The sequence below is a fragment of the Parus major genome, chromosome 2 (genome assembly GCF_001522545.3).
Source record: "Parus major isolate Abel chromosome 2, Parus_major1.1, whole genome shotgun sequence".
Classification (NCBI taxonomy): Eukaryota; Metazoa; Chordata; class Aves; order Passeriformes; family Paridae; genus Parus; species Parus major.
The window spans coordinates 109,569,494-109,595,068 of record NC_031769.1 but is presented as its reverse complement, the minus strand read 5'-3'; the positions used below and the strand labels follow the sequence as shown (position 1 = coordinate 109,595,068).

The 25,575-nt window shown below is 38.7% G+C and overlaps 1 protein-coding gene across 5 annotated transcripts in view; it reads right to left on the bottom strand.

Annotated features, from left to right (window-relative positions):
* The window catches only part of SPIDR (scaffold protein involved in DNA repair), a 194,718-nt gene that overhangs the window by 65,980 nt on the left and 103,163 nt on the right, over positions 1-25,575 (bottom strand). For all 5 annotated transcript variants that reach the window (XR_004496079.1, XR_004496080.1, XM_015618459.2 and 2 more), the window contains exon 9: positions 1,586-1,796. Coding sequence is in view for 3 of the 5 variants with exons in the window: in XM_015618459.2 (XP_015473945.1) it covers positions 1,586-1,796 (211 nt within the window). In the remaining 2 variants the exon portion in view is untranslated. The remainder of the gene's footprint in view (positions 1-1,585; positions 1,797-25,575) is intronic.

Genomic DNA, 25,575 nt, shown 5'->3' with positions numbered 1-25,575 from the left:
CTCAACCCCCAAGAGATGAAGGTGACCCCAGCAGGAAAACAGAACTGATATTAGCCCTTATGATTCTTCCCCTTGAATGGAGTTTTATTTTTACTTCTTTGATGTTCTGTTCCTTCCCCTTCTAAAAAAAAAGGGTGAAATTCATCTTGGATGCTTCTGGACTTTCAAATAAAGTTGTAAATGAACAGGTGTCTAGTTTCATAGACTAGTAACCTAGTCCTCAGAGACTTACACACTTCAGTGGAAAATATTTCAATGTAAAAGAATTAGATGATTGATGAAAAATACAAAACTTTTAAAGCAAAACCTTTATTTTTTCACTACTTTCAAAATACATTTCATTAATAAAACCTTTCAAACTGTCAAAATAAATTTCATGAATACTACAGTTTTCCTTAACCTAAATGAGTAATGTAATTTATCTTAATATTTAAATAATCTCTTTATCTCTTGATATATCTTTATCTCTTGATAAAGATTGTATGCAAGCATAGATATGGTCAATGTATATATGTCCCTTTGCAGCACAAGCTAAATTTCTGTTTTCACAATGAAACCTGGTTTTATAAAATGCTGGGTGCTAAGAAAGGTTTTCAGAGTATTATTGACAGTACCATAAGTATTATACACCAATAAAGAAGGAGAATTTTCAGTATTTAAAAGAAAATTGTGGTACCCTCTGTCTACAAAGTGGTTGCAATAAAACTTATCTACCAAGTTTTAAATAAAGTGGTTTGTTTGTTAGGAGCCGTGAGGGGAACAAGTAAATTGTCCTGGTTTTCAAATACCACAGTAGAAGTTTTTTACAAGTTAGAGTTGAAGCAAGAAAGGCAATTAGGATTTGATTTATGTAACTTTTTAATTCCCAGGCCTATAATGGGAGTTATATATAAGGCAAACACAAAATGTTGACACTTATAGTTCTTCAAACTTGAAGGGCCAAACTTCTCAGATATTTAGAATCATTAAGGTAGCCAATATAAAGCTTTTACAAGAGCCTTACTTTCAGAAAGTGCTGGCACACACTATGAAGAAAACAAATCTCTTCAAATACCTCAGCTTGTACAACCACAGCTACAGAAGTGCAGAGTCAGTAGTCATTTTAATACAAATAAAGTCAAAATAGGGAGGAAAAGAAACTGAAGGGGTGGGAATGTGGGATGATGTTATCAACTGATGCTTTTAAGAAAGGATAGGATCAAAAAGCAAAGGAGTTAAGACATAGGAACAGGAAAAAGAAATGTTTCAAATAGTATCTTGAGCAAATTAGAATAAAACAGCTATTTTTTAGCTATTCGGCTATAAAGAATAAGAGAAAAATCAATGAAAAACCAAGTTATAATTTCTATTTAGCACAGTAGTGAGATTTCAGCAAAGTAACCTCACAACAGTTCAGCATTTGGATGGACCAAAAGCTTCCACTAAGAAAATATTATTAAAGTAAACACTGCATATTATTCAGCCTTGACTAAATGAAAGGGGGAACCAAACAGGTCAGTAATTTAGAATTTTTTTCCTATGATTTACAAACATCAGCTCACCAACTTCTTACCAAGTGCTTTACTGTGAACCAAATGGACCATACCTGATTGTCTGAAGATTCCTGGTGTAACTTATCATCAAGGTCATCAAGTCCAAATGTCTGTGCCAAAGATATAATATTCTTCCTGATAAGCATCTTTGTAAGACCATATGTCTTCTCTCTGGCTTCTGAATGTTCACTGAGTAGCACCTTCTGACTAAAGTAGGTGTTCATGATCACAGGAACATCTCCATTTTGGAGAAGCAGTTTTTGCCTGCAAAAAACAATTTAAGTGGCATCAAATCCATTACAACTCAAACTACTGATAAGCACTACTTTAAAATGTGTCTTGCATTGCATTTCTCTCCCCTTTTTTCTACAGTTACCACTAAAACACTTCAGAGATGTGTTATTCAAATTACAAATTACCCACTCCATAGACAGAGTCGTCTTGGATCAGCCGTTTTAGCTCAGGTATAGCCCTGGGTGACTGAAGATCCATTGCATCCAGGGACAAGTAACACCTGGAAAACAGCTGAGCTGCCAAGCCCCCAAGAGCCCCATCTGGCTCCACACAAATGCTACTTGGTGTCTGTCAGCACAGAACTGAGAGCATCAGGATCCTCTGCAAACAGTTAGTGAGGTAAAAGCCATGAATGAAAGATTATTAAACCTGCTCCATCTTAATTCAGACCACTGACTGGTCCACTGGACCCAGCCTGACTCTTGCAGGACATTTCCCTCTGGTGAATACTTTCCACCAACCCAAATCCATTCTCAAGCAGCTGACAGAAGCTGCTCCTTCCTCCTGTATTTTTCTAAAAGCAAAATCCTACGTTTTTCTTACAATTTGCTGTATATTATCTTGTCTGTGTGTTTGTCACTGTCATAAATGTGCTCTCCTAGATCCAGTTTTGGTTCCTAGTGCTAATATAAATTCCCAAACAGCTCCACAAGCAGCAATTTCTTACCCATCAGATTAAGGAAATGTTTCCAGAATCTCTAAACACACAATAATTTCATGCCAAAGCATGTGCTGATGTTGGGCTTTTCTTATGCTGGTATCACAACTGAACATTTGGAAGTACACTTTTTGTACTCACAGGATGCACATCTGATTCAGTCAGCCAACAAACCCAACCAGTAATCTCATTTCCTACAGACCATCAAAACAGACCAAAATCCACTTGGTGACTTTACCACATTTTGTGTTTTTCTGCTATTAGATTTTTATCACTTAGGCATCAAACAAGGCATCCTGCCTTGGCAGCAAAGCTGCGCTGACCTGAGTTCAGTCTCTAGATTGCTCAGCAGTTACATTATGGAGATGAAGCAAGTTTCCACATCTGTGGCATTGTTTCTCAAAATGTAACTATACAGAGTTAAAAAGCAAAATGAAACAATGAAACCCTCAAAAATATTTATTTCTGATCTCACGCCATACAAGATCTTCACCATGGTCTGTTTTGCAACAGACTACTTAATTCTTTAGAGAGCGGATAGCTAAAGGGAGATTGTTGTATTCATATTTTCAAAGGCATAGGAAGAGTTGCAGCAAGTTTTAAATATAATCCCTGTTATTTTATAATTAGGAAAATAAAACAACAGCCAGACAATACCTATATTTTAGGAGAAAATTATATATTTATATATAATTTATGAACAAGAAGCATTGATTCTACTGTGAACTCTCACAGAAGTTATGATTTGAAACAGAAAATTCATGAAAAGTTACAGCATAAAACTACGTCCTGAACTTCACCACAAAGAAGCGTTACCGCCATCTGTGAGCTCCCCGGATTTAGAGGAACAGCAATTCATCTCCAAGGGACACCTAGTCCCTTGACTTCACATGAATTTGCTAACAAATCTCCCCATTTAGAGCATGAAAATAGCTCACAAGCCTGCCAAGCTGACATTGCCTGATAATTTTCTGCATTACAGGATTAAAACTGAGGAATTAGCTTGGTCATCAAACTGAGATTCTCTGATTTGATGAGATTTTTCAACTGTTACTTACCCACTTTGTTCCAGAGAACAGAAATGTATATAAAATTTACTACAGATCTCAGAACAGTTTGAGCTGTCTTTATATGCAGATGTGTAATGAAAATTTTAGCACCTTCTTTCTTGAGATGTCTGTGTTCAGACCCAAAGTAAACAGGAAATCTTTCTGAACACGAGACCATTACATCACTAATGTCAGAAGAATGTTTGCTTGATCTAAAACATCTCATTCTCTAAAAAAAAACCACTGACGTTAGTAACAAATCATTTGCAGAAACTTTGAGGTTTATGGTTTTATTTTTATTTTCCTGAGCAGATATGTGATCAGGTTTTTTGGGTTTTTTAAAGGCAGGTAGGTTTTACCAATACCCAAATGACGTGTACCTTGGTTTTGCTATGCTTATGCATTCCATGTCTTGAGTACTTTTATAATCACCAAGCTTTCCTAGAGAAGTACTCATTATTACCTTTACACAGGTAATGCATGAACTAATGGCTACTTGGTATTTCCACAAAGCAAAAATGGGGATATATATATATATATATATATATATATATACTTTCAGGAGAAACCTCTCATTTCTTAAATGCAATTCACTAAAAACACTACCCTGAAAAAATTGTTTGTTTTAAACCTGCATAAATGTGCATAGACTTAGCACTAATTCTTCAGCTACATCAAAGGAATACTCTCATCTACTTAAACCTTCCCTATTTCTCAATGGGCAGATACTTCACAGTGAAAAGAACCAGGAATAAATAGAAATAAATCCCAATGGAAATGAAAGAAATAAGAAAAAAGTTTATAATAACCTCACTATTTTGTGTACAGGTAGATGGCTAAATGGAAATATTTTATCATTTATGTACATATAGTAAACGTTAAATTATTTTTATTTTGCATACAATATATAGAATAATTGTATTGCTTATTTACATTATGACCAAGCTTTATATATATTCTTTGATACGAGAATAGAATTATTAAAATAGTATAAATTAATTGAATGAAAACTCTTTTTCCAGAAATTCTTTCTAGTATGCTCAGCAAAAGCAAGCTCTGTGGAATGGGAACTTTGACTGTCGTCATGGCAAAAATCTCAGCATTGCCACTGTATATTGTTCATACTGTTCTCTTTGCAATAAAGGCAATCATGTTAGAGACAGATGCATACCTTAAATATTTTTGTCTGTTTGAAAGGTACAGACTGGGACAAAGAAAACCTATCATGCTGGAAGAGTTGGGAAAAGAAAAATCACTTCCCCAAGCAATCCCCCCATGTGTTGCCCCTGTGCCTGAGACACCATAACTGATCACCTCAGCTTTAAGCATCTCCTCCAGCTGCAGATTCTCTATACCCAGAAGCAGCCTTATTCTAGAATACAGAATATACTCTGCAGCATCCCCTTAGACATAAACTGTTAAAAGGGTATTGCAAGTCTTCTGTGACGTCTCTCTTATATTGCTTCTTTTCTATCTGCTTCATAATAGCTTAAAAGCTAGATTTCAAAGAATGAGAGACATCATCTGATTCAGCTAATCCAAAGATGACGGAAAAAAAATAAAGCTCAGTACAGATTATAAACCTCTCTGAAACAATCTCTTGTTCTCTCTGATTTTTTCTTGCTCAGCAAAGTATTATTTAAAAGTTGGATTGACTTCCTTAATAAATGCCTTTAGACCTTTGTCATGACCTGAAGTAGAGAACTTTTTATACTACAGGGCATTTTTTTTCCTGGTATGTAGACAATCAGCAATTGCCGTAACTGGTCACATGCTAAAGGAACATGAGGCAATAATGTTATTTTTTTTTTCTTTTCCAGCAGCAGCTTGCTTCTCTGTCCAAGAACATGGCTTGCTTTTTCTCTTCCTCCCTCCTATGATGGAGGCTATCTGGCCAAGCAGGCAGGAGACATTCTTGCCCCCTTCTATGTTAATTGTGGTCTGTCTCCATCAGAGACGTGGAACACTGCAGAATGTACAGCATGGCATTGGGTAAAGGAGCTGACGTTTCCATTTGAGGCAGGGTCTTAATCCTGGAGCCAAACAATCAGTGGCTTTGCACTGTGGTCTGCCCTGCACAGCCCATCCACAGCCAGCGAGGAGTTGTGACTCCACGGCAGCAGCGAGCTCACAAACCACACACTTCCGCTCAGTTCTGCTGACATCAAACGGCGGTGCTGGTTCATGAACTCGAGAAGACTCCAGATCACTTTAAATTAGAGAACATATTTTTTTTGTTCACTCTCCCTGGGTATTTTACTGGGCTTTTGTTTTTTCTTGTTTTATTTTCCTGTTCCTTTACAAAAAGGTAAAATGCCTAGAGTGGTTTTTTTGAAGAGTACCCTGCATTAAATGAACACTCTTAACATTTCAGTGACCTACAACTTGCACTGTAATTATGAAACACACTATTCTCAAGTCTCAGAACAATGATTTCTGCATAAAGCAGGTTTAACATCCACCAAGTAGCACTGCAGTAGTACACATAGAACAAGAGCATGCCAGAGCCTTACACTGTTACCCAGAAGTATGAGGAATCATTCCTCATAGGAACAACATATAAGGCCCATCCCCGACTTCCTAGGAATCACTTATTTTATCTAATGTAGAGGAAGTTGCTCATGCTGCCTCTTGCTTAGGTTTGTGTGGCATTTGCAATGTTTCATCTGTGAAATGTCCAAGAGATGCCTGAGCATTGAGCTAATGATAATTATTAAGAAACAAATCCTCCCAAAACCCCAAAAAACTTAACAAGTTTAAACACATCTCAGCCCTCATCTCACCTATCACCCAAGCACAGTATCTTCTCAGTATACATCCCAAATCAATAAGCTATTTGGGACAGACCTGCTTTCTGCCATGCCTAGAGATTGCCCAAACACAGAATTTTCATCCATGAGTGAGTAGTCTAACCGCTTGTGTGTGAGCCTCCATCAGCATCATTCATTGCCACTGTAACACTGCACAGACACTGCAATTCTGACTTCACACTTTCACAGTACAAAACTTCTTCCCATGCCCCAACATCAAAGACAGAAAACAAAAATCAGCTGGTATCAAAGCAATGGATTACTGTGGTACAAGTTCCCAAGGCTGATTGTACTCTTTTCCCTATGGAAAAGTAGCACTAACCATCCACATCAATGTCCAGTCACATATGGCAAATATACAATACTCAGCTGTGTCAGACTTCCAAAGAAATGTGACTTTAACACCTCAGAATAATAGGTCTGCAGAAGATGTAAGAACAAAAAGCTAAAATTTCTACTTTTAAAGAATGATGCACTTCATTTGTGAATAGAATAGCTAGATATTTGTTTTGTCCCCCTACTGGAAAAATATTTTGTCTGAGGACTCATTCCGTGAATACGAGACACAAAGAAAAGAACATATAGCTGTTAAATATATAATTTGCTATAGCCCAATCTGTTACAATTTGTTACTGAACCTTAAGTACAAGGCAAACTAAGAAAATCAGTAAAACAACACAAGTAATAAAAATAAATCTTTTCTATTGCAGTGTAAGTTCTTTCTGCAAAGTACTATTGTACTTTTCAACAAAATTACTTGTAAACCTAAGAAATCACTCCAGGAAGAAATTACAGTACACAAAGCCAACATTTTTATCACTATATCATTTTACTAATTTCAGAGTAATCATATAAACTAACCACTGGCTTGCCATAGTGCTGCCTTTTGAAATCTGATACCCTGTAGCATGAAAAAAAGTCGTATGGAAATGCTCACATTTAAGAAGAGCTCTGCTATAAAAACCTTGTGGTTAACATTAAGCACTATTATACCACACACCCAGGGCTCTCACCTCTGCAGGGAGCTGCACTGTGTGCTAACTGAAGGGGACGTACAGGTCTTCTGAAGTAGGAAAGCACAGATGGATATCAAAGCAAATCTCATCCACCTCCAGGAAATTACTGTAATACCAAGCTTTACCAAGACTGGAAAGTAGGGAAGTTTCTCAGAGCTCTCCAGCTACTTATTTTAGCTATGAAGAAAGCACCTGAAATTGCTAGCATTCTGGGCCCAAATTCATCACGATAAGGCTTAACCTTTGGCACCACCAAAACATAAAATTCCACTTACAGGCTGTGCTTACATATAAACTGGCATGGAAACAATCTCATGAGCTTACTGGGGTAATACTTCTCAGAGAATTCACTAAAAATCTACTCTAACTGGGATTCTGAGACTTTTTTAACACCTAAGTCAGACACAAAACAATTGATATTAAAAAATCTGCACACAATTAAGCATTAAATGTGAATGTTGCTTTAAAAGAGGAACAAAACCACTTCCCCCCACAGTATGAGGGTGTTACAAGTAAGTAGGGAGATATAAATATCATGGTTATCTTCTCATAATCAAGATGTTATGAAAGAATTCCAATCTGTGTGTTTACCCCATATATCAACTTGTGTCTGACTAGCCATGAGCTCATTATTCAGATGACTTCTTCCCTCCGTTCCCAGTGCTAAACTGCACGTAGGGTTTGAGGTGGCTGAGGGAGCCACCACAAAGTCCAGGGACATACCGGAGGGATTCTGAAAGGCACAAAAAAAAGGAAGCAAGCAAACTGCAAAGTGACATCATGTTAAAACTTGTGGTGAGTGTTAGAGAGAACAAAAATGTCTGTCCTGGTGTGAGATCAGAGGCCAACCTACCTCACACTCTAACTTAGAGAAGCAAACAGCAAGTATTTGAAAACTATGAAAGTAAAAGCAAACATCTAGTGAAAGTTCTCCAGAACACTCTCTGATAACTTCTAAAAAATTTCAGCTTAGGGACTTCCTAAGGCAGAAGTAATATCTCTGTATCTTAACAGTCTTTGGTAGACTTTTCTTCCAGGAACTTATGTGCCTGCTTTTTGACCACTTGTACACTGCAGCATCCACTGTGCTCTACAGTCTAATTACATGCATCTGAGAAACCACTTCCTTTGATTTTCTCTTTTTTTTTTTGATCTGTCACCTAGTGGTTACATTGCTGCCCTCCACTTCTTGTTTTTAAGAGGCAGTGAACAATCATCCTTCCTGATGCACTTCCTAATACAGACCTTTATCACATCCTCTCCCAGCCACTGCTTTCTCAAGGTGAAGAACCCTAGTCATCCTAGAAACTTCTCACAGGGATGCTGCTCCATACATCTCTTCTTGTTGCTCTTCCCTGATATTTTTCCACTTCTCCTACATACCTTTGATTTGGAAGACTAATGTAGAAATTCACCACGAATTTCAACAGTGACATCAAGACAGTTTTGACTTCATTTCTAGTCAAGTCTTATTTTACCATGTATTTTTCTGATCCTTAAATGAAGACTGACATATTAGTGAAGCTATTGGAACACTAAAAACATATTCCTGGATACCAACAATCCAGAGTCCATCATTTCATATGTGCACTTCACATTTACCTACAATTTCCTAGTAGGAGAGCCCGAGTCCCTCCTCCAGGCCTAGTTCTAGAGCACTCAGAGTATGAACACATTCCCCTGTCCATAGGATTGTGAAGATGACAGCACACCATTGAATAGAAAGGAAACTTGCAGAGTGTTCTGCTGTACAGAGGTGTCCAATTCTCTATTCATTAGTACCACGAAGATTCGAGGCAACAGGTTATGCTGACAACTCCTCTGCCAGTGGATAAAAGGTAAGGAGTGTTGCCACTCTGCCACCATTACACACAACGTCACCACTTCTGAGGTATCAGGAGAAGCTGCTTCTCACACCAGAAGAGCTCTGCAATATCCACCCAAGCAGTTGAGGGCCATGTGTTAGAGTGAAGAACTTGAACGTGAGAATTTCTGACCGAGGTATGGAGTGTCAGGGTACTTGATTGGTTCAGGTTTGGGAGATTACTGGAGAAACTTTAACAGACAAATGTCATTTTAAAATGCATTGTTCAACATTTTGCCGAGATTATTAAGAATACTATCTTCTTCTTCCATAGGCATTTGGCATTTGCTATTGGCAAAGGCTCTTTATGAGTCCACCTTGCATTCACACTCTCTTGCATGCACAGCAGCAAGAACAAATTTCTTGAACAAAGTAGCAGGAACAATATTCCTGAGCAAACTTCAGAAAGAGAGATCAATAAATACATATGCTTGATTTTCCTTAAATATTTTATTATCATATATACTATTAAAAAAAACTAGCACAACTACTAAATAACCAAAAATCTTCCAGCAGACTTGTTCTTATACTCCTATCTTGTTCTCGTACTCATTTCTGGGCATTTCCTATTGCTTCTTTGTCATGTCATTAAGCAAGACCAAATTCTGCTCTCTTCTGGTAAGGTCAGTTTTCATACAGCCAAATCCAGTGCTATCAGCACAGGAAGAGTAGCTGAAAGTAGCAGTAGTTCTGGGTTCTCTGGTAACACAACTGAGAATCACAAAAGGTAGGGAGAGCTTGCTCTGAGCCACAGAGCACAAAAGCAAAGCAGAACACTCCATCTCAGCGGGTCAAACTGTGCTTCAAGCAGCCTGGAGGTCTCAGTGGACAGCATCAGGCAAGGGGAAGTGACTTAATCACTTGTGCAGAAAGCTGTCCTGCAGAGCTCCACAGGTCTTTAGGCATGTTATAGACCAAGTTTACCTCCACTGTGATCCACTTCAGCTTTAGTGAGCTGAGAAAAATCCTTGGTTTCACTATATTTGCTGCCACTACTGATGAAAGTGTAACAAAGGTAAAGGTGGTGTGGATAAGCTAGGTAGTCTAGAAACCTCTTTAGGCAAAGTCCTTTCTGCAGTAATCCACTCACAACAATCATCTCTGAAAAGACAGCAGTGCCAGTGACCAGAGTGGTCACTTTTCTTTACTGAAACATCCTGGCATAGACATCACCTCAGGGAAACCTTTGGTGCAAGGGAAGAAGTTCAGTGTCTCAGCTTGCCACAGAAACACTGATCATAGGTGATAAACAAAATACCTTTTCTCTCTTCAGATTAGAAAACAGCCCTCAATAGTGTGTGCACCTTGAAGTTATCACTCACAAGAATAACTTTCAGAGCTTCATTTTGCTTCTGTGCAATACCGTGTATCTTCTCCATTAAATCACCATAATGCATTCTGTGGCATAGCTCTCTCAATTAAAATAAGGAAAAACACTCTGAGAAATAAAATTTAAATTCAATATTCTCCTTAACCTTGTCCTTTTTTTTCTTTTCTGAATCCAGAGCAATCTTATAGTGTTCCTGCGTTACTTTAAAGACATAATTGTACAGAACAAGCAAACAATTCTAATTTTTATATTGAAATCTTATATGTTGTACAGATCACTGCTAACTTGGCTTGTTTTGCAATGACACTTAGCAACCAGATCACACTAGATCTGGGAGTTTTCATATTGCATCATATTCTTATATTCCCAAATTTCTTTTTCAGATTTATGTAAGAGGGCTGGTGACTCAGAAGAGCAGAATCAATAATGCAATGGGATAGATGAACCCCTGGATTGTTTTTTGTGATCCCATTAGAGTTCAGAGTATACACAGCTCTAGCATGTTCTAGGTTTACTTTTCCATTTGAAAAGAATATTTATTTTTAGAAATAAACAGTCTTTTATGCTTCAGAGGGAAAAAAGTTAGAGGAATAATAGAAAGATGAAAGTTATTATTATTACTGTTATTATTAATAATATTAATAATAATGAAAACCACACAGCTCTACCTCTATTATATTTGAAATACTTCAACATCTACCAATCCAATAAGCCAAGTTTACCTATCACAATTTTATATGTTGCACAGTCATATGAACACAACTCCTTAAAACTAATCAATCAAAACTAATTATAAGCCAAGCTGAAAGAAGTGGGAAAATACCAGACATATCACTACAAAAATAAAACCAAAGAATATCTTTTTCAGAACAAGAAAGAGATCTGTATTTTTTTTGAGGATCTAAGAAAACAAAATTGCAAGTCAAGCCATTGCTTGAAGCACAATCACAGTAAAACCTCTACAACACTGATACAAACACACCTGCCAAAAAAAAAGGACCATCAACAGCCCTGGAAGACTGGTAAGAGTTCTTGCAGCAATGTGACTTATTATCACACAAGGGGCAGTTTTCTGACAAACCACATCAGCTAAAGCTCTCTGTGGAAGCAACCCACTTCCAAAGGAGAGGAGCATTTTGGAGCACGGGTATCTCTCACTATTGTACCCCGCCCTGCCCTGCCAAAAAAGCAGAAACAATGTCTTTGAAGTTGTGGAAAAACACCTGTGAAAACATACAGATTTTGGAGAAAACTGGTGTGAGAAACATAAGGTGGAAGGTTTGCCATCACAGACATCTTGGCTCTGGCAAAACCCCTGAAGTTTAAAGTGAGAATGACATTCCAAAAACAATAGTGAAATTTGCCAGTCCAGAGAAATGTTTATGTAATAAATAGTGAAACAACTCCACTACACACACATTTCCTAAGCAAACAGCTGTGAGTTAATCGAGGGCTTAAATATATCCCATAGTGTTTAACAAAAGATGGCATCCCTATTCTCAGGCTTGGAAGCTGCATATCAAGTTTTGGAAGCAGGGATTTTGCAGCCAGATTTGAAAACCTGAGAAATATTAACCTAAAGAAGGAATGCTGACTGACTTCTTATAAAGGAATCATCATGCATTTTGTTTTTCAATACTTTCCACACTCTATGTCCCTTCACTAAAATAACAGCAAACACAGTATCACTGTGAAACACCCCAGGCCTTACGTGATGTACACAGGATCTAAATGGCCTCTGGTTTCGAGTCGAGTCATAGGCTATCACAGGCAAAACCAGGAGAGAAGGAAAAAAAACCAAACAAAATTATCAAATTCCAGCAAAACGACCCACCTTTTACTCCCACTACAGCTGAAGCACTAGATGGTAAGAAACCATCTTCTACACTCCAAAAGAAATAAGTTTGTGCCAGCAGATAATGATCCTCACATATAAGCTGAAATTCTTATTTTTTTCCCCTTGTGGTGGCAAGGCTTTCCCTGATTGCTTATGCATTTGTTTCATCTTTTATTTAAAAGGGTTTCCTCTTGTTGTTCATCCAGGCCAAGGGCCAGCTTCTCTTACATCTTCTTTCCCAAGGAGTGCATCCTACTCTGCAGCTGCCCTGCCAGGCCCTTCCTGCACTGCTCTTCCTGATGCTCTGCTTCATACTCTCATCCATCTGCAGTTCAAGATGGACCTAAATTAAAAATTATTCCCTTGCTCAACTGCATCACTAAACAGGACATGGAAATATATATATATACATATATATATGCAATGATAAGTCTTGCTTTAAGTTCTACAAGTATATACATTTAGGATATTGTGTTTTGACATGTATTTATACATCTGTTTTTAAAACAAAGTTACTTGTGTTCTTTACTCTCTTCTCTATCAGTTGTTTAAAAAAAAAAGAAGCATACCTGAAACCACTGCAAAACTGCCTAGTACAAATACTGTTCAAAGAGGAGTCTCTGGGCTGCTTTCCTGTATGTAAATGTGCTCAGCTGAAAAAATGTCCAGGGCATGATTCCCAGACTACGGTACAGGAAAAAAGAGGAGTTCCCTGGCTTAGTTAACATCAGAAGGATGTTAACAGGGACTCATCCAGGGGAAAAAGGCCGGATCATGACTCTCATATGTGCGTGCACATAGACACAGAAGTGCAGGCACATGCGTGTGCGCTCCCCTCCCTGCCTTGCCTCTGCCCTGGCAGGGTGGGTGAGCTGGCGCAACATCCCCCTCAAGGGAACGAGCTCTTGAAAGATCTGATATGACATTTTTACATTCAACTGACTGCATGCAACATTCCTTTAAAAAAAATATATTATCTGTTTGCTTGCTTGAAGCGTCACAAAGATAATATTCACGTCTGTGACCCTGACTGTCTCTGGTCAAGAGGCAGAGAGATTGTGCAGACCGCGTTGCCTTCCAGCACCCCGGGATGCCTGCCAGAGAACAGAGCTGCCGTCCCACAGGAGAGGGTCAGATCCCTGGCCTTCGGCTAACACTGTCAGCAGTCCCTCTGGTGACTACTGAGGAGGTGAATGGCACACAGGGGACTTGGCTTGCACAGCCCTACACCTGTGTTACTGACGTACACAGCAAAAACTCCAGTGCCCTAAATCCGGGGAAAAAGTATTATTTTTTTCTTTAGAGAACCTTATCCCCAGATCACTTGTCTGTCCATTTCTTTTTTATCATTGTTGACCTCCAAATTCCTACACCACCACCCTCCTTCAGCATCTACCAAAACATTCATATCTGCTTTCTACATTGTGGTTACATGTCCATGTGGGCTGAAAATCTTTTAAAGAATCTTATTTAAACACAGCTTCATCATCCAGATACTGTTTGGGCAATGAGCTATGCAGAGCCAAGCAGCATTACAGAATCTTATTTCAAAGCCTGTTTCCACCACCGGAGCACTCATTTTAAAGTGAATCTAAATGACTGCCTTTCCCATAAAAACTTGCTAAAGTGCATTTTAAAATAAATGTTGCCAAGTGCAGAAATGCAACCTCTGCTCTTGGAAGTCCTTGAATTAAAGTTTGCTGAAGGCTGCCAGGTTAATCCAGGGTAGAATCAGCCTGTGTTTGTTCAGCCCTTCTGCCCTCCCACCCAACATGCACTCCTGGTACCCCGATGAGCAGAAATACTCTTTTGCCTGATAGAGCTGATCTGTTCATCACACCCACCACCATGCTCCTCCTCACCAGTAAGGGCATAAGCTAACAGAAAAGCTGTTATTGTCAAAAGCATCATGTGCATTTTTCTATGTCCCAAGCTCATCCTGCCATGCCAGTGGTCTGTATACTACCTCAGACCATGACCACAGCTGATCATCTAATGACAGGAATGAACATAAGTTTGATGTATGAGTATACAACTCCCTAATTTTATAAACTGGTCACAGAACACGTTAAAAGCTTGAGATGCAAGCAGATTTCACCTTTTTTATTCTAAACTTTTTCTGGGACTGCCATTTTTATTTAAGTCCACCCTGTAAAGGTTAAAAAAAAAAAAAAAAAAAAATTTGATGAAATGCAAGGCCCCTACTAGGCCAAAGACTGGTTAACCAACAGAGAGCACCAAAATGTATATCATCCACTCTGTAACCCATGTGCTCCTCCTTTTACTTCAGTAGGCAGGTAGCCCTTCCAGGACTCCCAGAATTTCTGGCTATGTCTGATCAGGAGAGCACACATTAGATTAGAAAGCCTCTTAAAGTCATCCAGGGTGTTTCTCTTCTGTGCTGTCAGATGGTATCTGGCTTAAGGACACTCAATAAACACAACTGTGGCAGCTTAGCAGTTTGTACACTTTCCCAAGCTACCTTTTTCAGGTTCTTAAATCACCAGAAACCCAGTCTAATAGCCACCAAAGAATTTTTAAAACGTGGTAAAATCACATATCCATTACAAAAGATGTACTTATGTGATTTTGTTGGCTTACTTCTGTTTAGATAATACAGCTGCATGCAAACTGCTGTTGCATTTTAATAAAATTGTAATGTTAACAAGGTCCACCTGGAAAGCACAAGTAGCTAAAATTTTTGAGTAGGCATGGTCAGGAAAAAGGACTATGCTAGACCGGAAAACATAGCAAAAGCATATTGAAAGTTAGCAGTTCAAGCAGCAGAATGAATGGCTGATAAAATTTTAAGCAAACAGTTTGTCTCTCTGCTCACTTCTAGAATTTTTTCTGTGAGGGTGAGCATTTACCATGCTTCCACTGCACCTAGTCTTGGACTGTATCAAGAAAGCTATGCTTTCTAAAAGGGTAATAATATCCGTTTGCTGCCATAAGAGACTCTGCCTTACAGAGAAAACTGGAGGTGGGAAGATTAAAAAATGAAAACATCCATCTAAACACAGACACACTATTCAATACTGCCTTAATTTTCTGTTTTGTTCTTGTTATTTTCTCTTTCTTCCCAGAAACATTCTTGCCAGCTGTTTTGCTGTCTCTCAGTATTCCATCAACAACCAAATATCACCATGTGGTGTTGGATCTCAAAGGCAGAATTAAGATCAACAGTGTTATGATTAAGTGCCAGCTGAAGAGACACAGCCACAAAACCAGACTCTGTGGCTGGGAGCTCATGGCCCCACTCAAGATGCCCCTGAGCACTGAAATTTTCACCCTCTTCCCCCCAGAGCCAGGAAAGGGATGTCACTTCCAGAAAGAACAGTCACCCTTGGATGACAAAAAGAGTTTCGACATTGAGACTTATGGGCATTGTCTGGTTCCCCAGTGAAAAAATATAATTCAGTTCCATGCTGAATGCATGGGAAACCTATACATGGAAAATGCAGGTCAGTTGAAGGCCAGTGGGATAAGGACCACAGGTATGTGTAGGCACTGTATTCTCATGCTCAATATGGAAAATATTCCACAGGCTGGCACATTCTTCAAATAGTTTTTCAAAATAACTATTACCACTTGGACCAGTATAACTTACAACAAGTTAAGCAAATAAAAGAAATAAATGCCCTAGTTATGTCCCTTAACCTCACCTACTTATCTCGAAAAGCAAGTCAGTTAGCTTTACTTCCAGTGCTCCTCACTGCCAGATTAAGGTTGCTATGGGGCACACGGTATTTGATTAAAGCAATTATATCTACTGGCATATACATACGTGTTTGTTTTATGCCATAGAAATATCTCCATGAATTTCACAGAAACTGGATACAAAAGTTACACATGGAAAACCCAGTACCTGTGAATGCCCTCCTCCCAAACTGTAAACATAGCAGGAGACTTCTAATGTTTGTTTGAAAACACTTGCCCCAAGTGATAATCCTGACAGAAAAAAGGAAGTAATTTTGCTTACTCCTTGCCTTCAGGTGGCTCATTAAAACACCTCTTATAAAAGAAAGAGGATATGAGTCTCTCTTGACTTTATGCTGAGACTAACCATCTCTGGGGAAGGATCCTGGCAGCAAAAGAGTGTAAACTCAATTCTTTGTTTTAATTTAGAATTTAATTTGTCAGCAAAACCAAAGTTCATAAAGAAGGCAAATTTTGACAAATTGCAACTGCCATGAGCTCTGCTAAGAGCAGGATGTAACATGAATGTGATTCTTCAAGAGAACAAATTAGAATCATTGCATCCAAACAAAAAATACTTACATTAATAAGTTTATTCTATAGTTTGCCAGCTCTTCAGGCTGGGTACTAAGGAGAATTTGCTAACCTCACATTCATAAGATAAAGTGATCCTGCAGCACACCTACTGCATGTCAGCAGGACAAGATGACAGTTGTCCTTTTGAGTTTTTTGGATTACAATTAGCCTTTTCTTGCACTATAAATACAATACCTTAAATCTGAGCACACTTCTCAACAGAAGGAGGTAATATAAGCAAAGCAGTTTTCCAAATCTCAGAAACCTTTTTCACCTGAATCATTGGCACCAACAGAAAAAATGTTTGCTTATAAAAATAGTAATTTTTATATATATAATATATATAAATATATAAATTATATAATATATAATAAATAAATAAAACACAGCACATGCACTAGGTACAGACTAAGAATGCTGCTCATTTTAGCTATAGTATACCCATAAAAGTAAACACTTAAGATATACTGTGTCAAGTGGATGGGTAGCATGGTAGAGTCTGCAGGAAAATGTAATCTACTACATTAGTATTACAGTGGAGTAATTTACAATTACATCAGTAAATAGCTGCAGATGTTCAAAGCCTAAAGACTTATCAGACACTTAAGACTGGCATTTACCTAGCTAACTTTATCAACTGGTCCCCTAGACTGTCTTTACAAAGTCTAGCATAATCAAACTTCAGAGTGAGGTTCATTTGATGTTCTTAAGAGGAGAGGAGACACATTTCAGGCATGCCACATTCAGAAATGCCAACTTCCTTCTCCCTGATTCCTACAAAAGGATGGCAGGCCCATACTTGCACAGCTGTGCCACAGGTGCCTTGAGTTGAACACTACCTGCCAGGCTGCTCAGGCAGGGCCAGCACTGCACAGAGGCAATCTGTAACCCAGCAATCCCCTTGCCAAAACAGTAGAGATGAGCTCTGCTGTAGTTCTCACAGCATCAGCTGCTCTCAGCATCGCATGCTCCATCATCACATCATGGGAGGCTTCACTGGGTTATGAAAATTCATAATGAAATCTTACTACAAACTACTACCTGCCTCCTGAGGTAATTAAATGTACCTCTTGCCCAAGAGGGAGATCTTCCCCATCTCTGTCTCCTTGGTGCTAGGAAGAGGGAGGTCTTCTCATTATCTACTTTTGTGGATAGAGAGATACACCTAAGGGAAGAAAACTTCTTTCTTATTTCTGTTTTTTGGGGTTTTTTTTTTCACTTTTCAAGCATGAAAACACTGTTGTAGAATTGCATGAAAATTGACCTAACTCACAGAGAAACCACACCGTTTTTTCCATGTCCGACCAAATCAGATGTCATGTATCAAGGAAAACACCCACTTGAAAACTAGCACAGTACTGCACCAAATAAGTACACTCCATGTTCTCCTAAGTATGCCCAAACTCTAGGAGATAAACTGATGAACAGCTGTACAAATGGGAATAACACTGGTGTTCAGCACATCCCCCATGCAGAAAAAGCTCAAGTGACTCCAAAGAAGCGAAGAGCACAGCAGATATAGCAAGGGTACAGCCACAGAGCCAAGAAGTGTAACATACCCAGGAGCACATGGTGTGCAGCTCATTCTCCCCCAGACCCAGCTGCAGTGGCTGAACAGGATGGCTGCCCCTCTCAGCTGCTCAGCACCAAGTTCTGCCAGGACTTTACCATCCCTATGGCAGAGCTCTAATCCTTTCAGCGCAAAGGCAGCCAGGTTATCGCAAACTGACTCAAATCATCAGTTCCCACTCAGCTCTCAGATTTCACACTAATGTGCATGAAGGACTTTCACACATTCATCTCCACTCTCTGCTGGCACTGGGCAATGGTGTCCAGCAAGACAGCAGGAGTGAGCAGGCAACAGAGCCAGCAGCGCCAGTGGCAATTCACACTGCAGACAGACCTGCTGCAGCTTCCTCTCTGCCTTTGCATCTCTGCTGCTCTGGGATATGCTTGATCTTGTTGAACCAATTCAATCAGTAGTATGTGAAAAAGTCATACTCCTCCCCCCCTCCCCATCTTTTTAAAAAATTATTTTCTGATTAGTTTTCTACTGGTTTAGTGATATGGATCACCAGCATCCAAGCACTGCAAGATGATACAATGCTGCAAGCACGTGCAATGGCCAAATCTTGCCCTATAAAAACACTTTATGTAAGTCACTGAAATAAATTATGCTGCAAATGATGAGTAAATTATGCTGCAAAGGGGCAAAAATTCTATATTTGTTCAGGACAATCAATTCCTTTTTTTTCACGGTCAATCCACATTAGACCAGTAACTTGCTGCTTGCAGAATGCTCTCTGAACACTTCAAGCAGACATGGCTCCTATTGTGCTCATGGGCTACAGTTTATTATCTTGTTTTTTTCTGCTTAATGCAGTTATTTTTTTGAGAGGACAGAACAGAGTGAATGAGGATAAAGCAGAGAAATAAACAAGAGCCAAAATCTCTCCCTGTCTACAACAAAAACACGTCACTAGCAACCACAAAGGATATTAAAATCAACAGATAAAGGTCAGATAAAGCACAAGATAAGGTAGTGCGTACATTAGTATCTCACAGATGCTATTACAAGGTTAATCAGTTATGCTGGCAAGATCTAGGTTTGAGCTATTTGGTGCCTAACAAATATAATCAAAATAATTTATTTTTCTTTTTAAACAAAATGTAAATCAGCCATGAAATTACTACTTCACAGAATAAAATTAATATAATGCAATAAAAATCTAAGTTTAGAGTCACAGCTCCCTAGGGTTTCTGAAACTAGCACAGCTTTTCTACAATTGTAGTTTCTACAATACTACAATACAGCTGCTCCAATGCAAAGTAGAACTCCAACACAGGTAAGCCTGGTGCCAGCTGATGGTAAATAGAAGAGTGCTTGGTATATTACATTTTTGTCCTCATTTAGTTATATGGTCTTCTCTTGGCTGTTTGCAGGAATGCTATTGAATACCGTGAATTAGAGGTTTCTTTACATTTTCATCTGACAAAAATCAGAAGTTCAGAATTTGCATTATGACTGATCCTGAAATTTCTCTAAATTCTTGATCCTACTATGTTTGTATGACTGAAACTCAGAATAAAGTATCAATTGCCTGTTTCACCTAGGGGACAGCTCCAGATTTCCGATGACTGTTCAGCACAAGGCCGGCTGATTCTTGAGCTGAGGGGAAGTTATTTAGGGTCATGTCATTACAACACAACAAAGAAGAAAATCAATTGACAATATTAGTTCAGAAATCTTTGCAATTGCAGCTTTCACAGCAATAATTCTTGAGAAAGATTTGCAGGCACAAATCAGAGCGCAGTGCCTTTCCCATGGCCTGGCTGTGCTCTTGGCAGTGCTCTCTCTTGAGCCTGCTCAACATAACGAGGAGGCAGAGACTGAAAGACAGGGTTAAGTCTAATTATTCAGTCAGATACATCAAAGGGAAAGTTACTTTGAGTATAAAGTAAGCCATATTTCAGTATTTAAGAGCCCAGTATACAGCTTAAGGAGAACTTGAACTCCACCTTTATCAAACCATTACCTCTGCTATGTATTATTCATACTGCAAGAGTCTTAATTGCCCAGACACTCTGCCAACTCTTTTCTCTCTGTTGAAACCAACCACACAAATCTAAAACGCCTATTTTCAACAGAAGTGTACTGAGATGCACACTAGAGATACTAGTTGTCAAGTGTTAAGCAGAAGGTTTCACATTTCGTGAATTACACATTTATACAGCTCTGTGAGCCTGTCGGTACCAGTGTGTCTTGGCGACAGCAATCCCTCCTTTCCCAGCCTTCCAGAGAAACACCTTTGTTCATTGCTTTGTTGACTGCTTGTATTCATATGTGGGTGTATTGGCCTCGAACAGACAAAGAAAGTGCATAAGGAAATCGAGGTAATGCTAAACTAAAAGAAAGACTTTTCCATTTCATACTGAAAACACTTATCAGTTCTAACACTCTCAACTCACTGGAATTAAATATGCTGCAGTGCTACTCTGGAACTGCGTTTCCAAAGTGCAATAATCTTGTACTGCAATCATTCACTTTACAACAATATTCTGAAAATGTATCGGTTAATTTAACTCTGAAAACTTGTATCTCATGCTAACAAACAATTTATTTTTGCTCACCTGTTACTTACTGCTTCACTGTTGCTGATATGCCACAGAAAATCTGGAAATAAGTTGTTTTAAGCTAGTCCTGCAGATTTTAAGAGGACAATCATGCTTAGTGCAGGTTCAAAACAGAAAGGAGAACATCAGTGAATTCTCTGAACCTCTCCGCTAAACAGACATATTTGCTGAACCAACTAAACTTTTTTCAGGGCACTTAGCTTTAGAACAAGATGGAGCTAGTCACACAACAATTGGAAACACAGCAAATGTAGGGCTGTGTCTAAGAATGCAGGATGTCTCCTCTACTGAACAAGGCACTTCATAAAATTTAAATTCTTACTGCATCAACATCTAAAGATGCAGGGGTAAGCTAGCTGAAAATAATGTCTAGTTCTTTAACAGTACCTTTTCCTTGAAGATTTTAGAGTAATGCACAAAACTTAAAAAAAAGTTCACACAGCACGAGTTTCCTTTACCTCATGAAAGGAAAATAGAAAGTAAAGAGGATGGTAATTTGTCTAAAGGAACACAGAAAACAAACCTCTAGATTCACAACACCTTCAACCCCCAACCCTCATTTAGGCTGACTAGTCTGTGGCTTGTGCTGCAGACTCATCCCACTTGAAAAATCAGAAACAAAAACCTCTCTCTTCAAAAAGAGAAAAACAAAACCAAAAAACCCACCAGCTTATAGCTGGAGCACTCCTCTTGATCAGATTCAGAGCCCAGTCACTGTTATGCAGAAACAAGGTGTGCCAGGGAGCAGGAGCAGGGTGAAGTGGAACAGTTGGAGGAGGCCAGAATAGCTGAGGCAAGGATTTATCAAAAGTTTTGGCCTGAGGTATCAGACTGCTTGGTTCCCAGGGAAATATGCTAATGTATCATCCTCTACCTCATACCCTAAAACCTCATACCCACACTAAAAGACACAAGCAAAAGGCAACTTCCAAAGAAAACACACTCTTCAAGGCTTGTGCTAATTGCAACTTGTTCCTCTGCAGTTGCAATAGACAGCCAGGACTGCCTGTGTATGCAAAAGCTGCTCCCATCACTTTTCTAATGGAACATAGTTCCTGTCAAAACTGAAGCACAAACAGTCCCAATCCCAAGCCAGCAAGAGGCAAAGTAAGATAGCACAAGCAGTAACATTGCAATCTAAATGCTTTCCTCCAACTGTTCTGCATAATCTCATGTCAGCATATGTCATTCACAATTTATCCAGAGTTAATTTCAGGTCTTTTACAGCAAGGATTTACACTCTCTGTTCTTTAAAGTAGTGCTCATTACAAGGAAGCTCATTATTACACTCAAGCAGTAAGCAGAATTTGCAACTCCTTTCATCTCTCTTGTGGCCAACAGAGAAGCTGTAGCTATTTACTCTGCAGGAAAAACATGAGTGATCATAGCACAAGTTCAGTGGCTTCTTAGCAGTGCATGTTCAGGGTCTTTGGTTAAAAAAAAAAAAACAACAAACCCAACAAAAAGCAAGACAACAGAAACCTTTGTCACTGAATTGGCATAATTTCTGAGAACAGTGTTTCAACACCAGCCTGGCAGAGATGTGCAAGCAAAGCCCTGCTGTTTGCTGTTTGCACAGACAGCTTCTTGCAGGTAGCCAGCTCAGAACCAGCCAGTTACAGACCCGTGAGGTATAATACAAATAAACAGTCCTGATCATAACATGCAGTATAGGCAACAAAGCCAAAGAAAGAAGAAAAACAACATATGCCAAAACATGAAAGAATAAAGAAGGCAGAACATTCTACTGCTAATGCTTTACGAAAGTGTAAGAGGATGGTCCTGTCTGGAGAACAGCATCTCATCTTCCTTTTCACATGAGAGGCAGCAAAAACATCTTACAAGAGATCAAGATGCTAAGCTTCAAATAGTAGAAGATTATAAAGTTGAAACTGACAGGACTTGCACAAGTGTTCTGCTCTTCATTGAGACACTCTTAAAGTGCCTAGACGACAGACAGCACACAGTGTGTCCTCTCAAAGTCCAACTAAATCACACTTTTCTGTTTTAGAATTTTTTTGATTTTTGAAACCAAAAAACCCCAAATGCAAGAAGGCCAACTCAGCCTACAGGCAGGAGTTACCGTTTCTTTCTTTTTCAATAAGTTTTTATGAGGGTTCTTCAGCCAGAGTCACCACTGGTACAGCTCTGCTAATGGTAGGGATAAAAGAAAAAGGAATGCTAGGGCCTTTAGACATAAATTTTTTGAATAAAAGATGAGTCCACTTCTTACTATAACCCTTACCACTTCTAACCTAAAGAGCACCGAACTACAAATTAATGGCAAACCCTAAACTGCCCAAGCAGAGACAAAACCTCCTTCCACTGTAGGAATCCAGAAATGGTTAGAAATCAGTGTGGACTGATAAAGTGTATTATCTGGATCACAGAGAGATCAAAGTACCTGAAGCTCTTCATATCAACTTAAACTGAGCTTTGTGCACGATAACTCCTCATCTTAGGCATACACATCCTTGAGTCAGCAAATTGCCTTCATTTGGTTTTCAAAAAACCTCTCAGTGTTTATCTGCCGAAGAATCCCCTTTTTTATTTAACACAAGGAATTAAGAAGTAATTACACTATGTTTACACATTTATAAATGATGGGTTGCCTTTTGTCAAGGGTTCTGGATCCCTTAATCCTTCCTAATCTAATCAAACAAATTTGCAATAAATAAAGCACAAAGGGATGTGGCAGCCCAAGGGAGAAATTGCAAGGAAAACAAAGGAAACTTGACTGCTCCTCAAACTAGTGATCAAATGCAGGAAAAAGAAAACCTACCACTCAATTGCAGTGGAAACAGGGAATTAACGGGTATGCTTCTGAGTTTTCATGGAAAGGTATAACACAGTAAGTCATAATAACACAACATGTCAAGCTCCCGTACTGGGCAGTGAGACAACTATAAATTATTTGGACTAAAACATGCCTTATTTTAAAAATTTTGTTAAAGGTCTGAGAGCTTATAGCTATCAGTGGAATCTAATTTACTCATCTAGTAGCAATATGTGTCCCTTTGAAGCCAAGTGTTCAATAAGTGCTGAAAAAACTCAAAAAAAATTTCCTCCCTAGTAGTGTGAGGGGAAAAAAAAGTACAGTAAAATCATTCAAGTAGCTTCATATGGCAAATGTTTCCATTTGGGCTACTGACATTTTATTGCACAAACCCTTCCATCAGCTTCCTAGCAGAAGGACTTACTAAATGAAATGATGCTTTAAGACTTGGAGAAAATATACAAGGACAGACTTTTTCAAGTTACCTTCTAGGTGAAGGATCAAATCATGGCATTGTAAACCTTCCCAAGCAACACAGCAGGACTCTATCACAAAGTTCAAGTTTTCAAGGGAGAGTAGGAAAGTGCTACATCACAAGAGGGGTTTCTGTCCTGGAAACAAAGAGCCTGGTTTCCCAAAACTATCAGCCAGAAGCATCAGTACTGGGCAAACCCCTACCTCTTTCTGAGCAAGCAGCCTTGACACTGCTGAGGTTGGCTCCTATTAGGATTGCTACAGCTGGTCAGGCTTTCAGTTTCTTTTTTTCCCCTTCAGCATAAAGCTTATTTGCCTGGGCCAAAATGAGTCTTGACAAGTGCTGCTTCTGAGTTTTTCTATTTGAAACCGAGCTGAGCATACACTTCACATTTTATTTTTTTCAGACATAACTCCCAAGAGAGCAGACCAAGCTAAAATGCAACACCTTGTAAATCAAAAAGGTTTATCTTCACTTGGAATTGGGTCAACTACAATGGTTTAAAGCTATTTCTTCATTTCACTGTCATCCAGCCACCAGCTTTGAACTTCTTTGTTTAAAGCAAAGATACATCGGAAGGAGCACCTTTCACAGTAACAGTGAAAAATCCAGCAAGAGCAAAAATTGCCAGGCATGTGCTTGGATGGTAGCAGGCAACAGGAACTTTAATCATCTTACTGATAAGTATTTGCTTTTAAAAATTTCCATGAAAAATGAATATAAACACGGTCTCAGTGTTATAATCCTTGATCACGCAAGATTCCCAGAAATGTGATGATGTTATGCTTTAATGGTAACTATAAAACAAACAAAAATTCCAAGATTCTGTGATCAGTCTATGCAGACTCTGTTTTAAAACCGTATTTTACAGTGTTATGATTAAACCTTTCCCTCTAAATCTTGATCTTTGCAATGTGTTTTTATTTCTACTTTAAGTCAGATCCAGTTTCCCAAACACAAGATAAAAATTCGGCTTTCCAACAACCAGAAACAAAATCCATTTTTTGTAATAGGACCTCCTAAAGCACTTATTTAAAAGTATATGGCCAAAGAGAAACCCCAAGCAAGATTGAAGTTCTTCCTTCTTTACGTAGTTGCTACAAAGTAGAGAAATGTAAAGCTTCTTCATTGATTGTAACACTATGCAAGAAAAGCTGGGGTTATTGTGTGGAAAAGGAACACATTTCTAGATTAAAAAACAATGGTGAAAATTATTTACAGTCTCCACTTTACCTAGACTCTAGTAACTAGAGTGCTGAGTCATAAATTAAACTGGTTCTCTGACCTTTAAGGAACAACTGAGATCATAATAAACACGTCTCGTATTTTCAGCTGCGTCCAAGCAAAGAGAAGTCTCACAGCTCCTTGAAAAGCCTCAGGAGATGCAGTTTCTTAAAGCACACATAAAATTGATTAGTGTTCACAGTAACTAAAAACACATTAGAGAACAGGCATGCTAGAGAAAAGAGATGTTAGTGAGCAAAGAAGAGAACAGAATCAATTTACTTTGAATTTGCACTCGTTC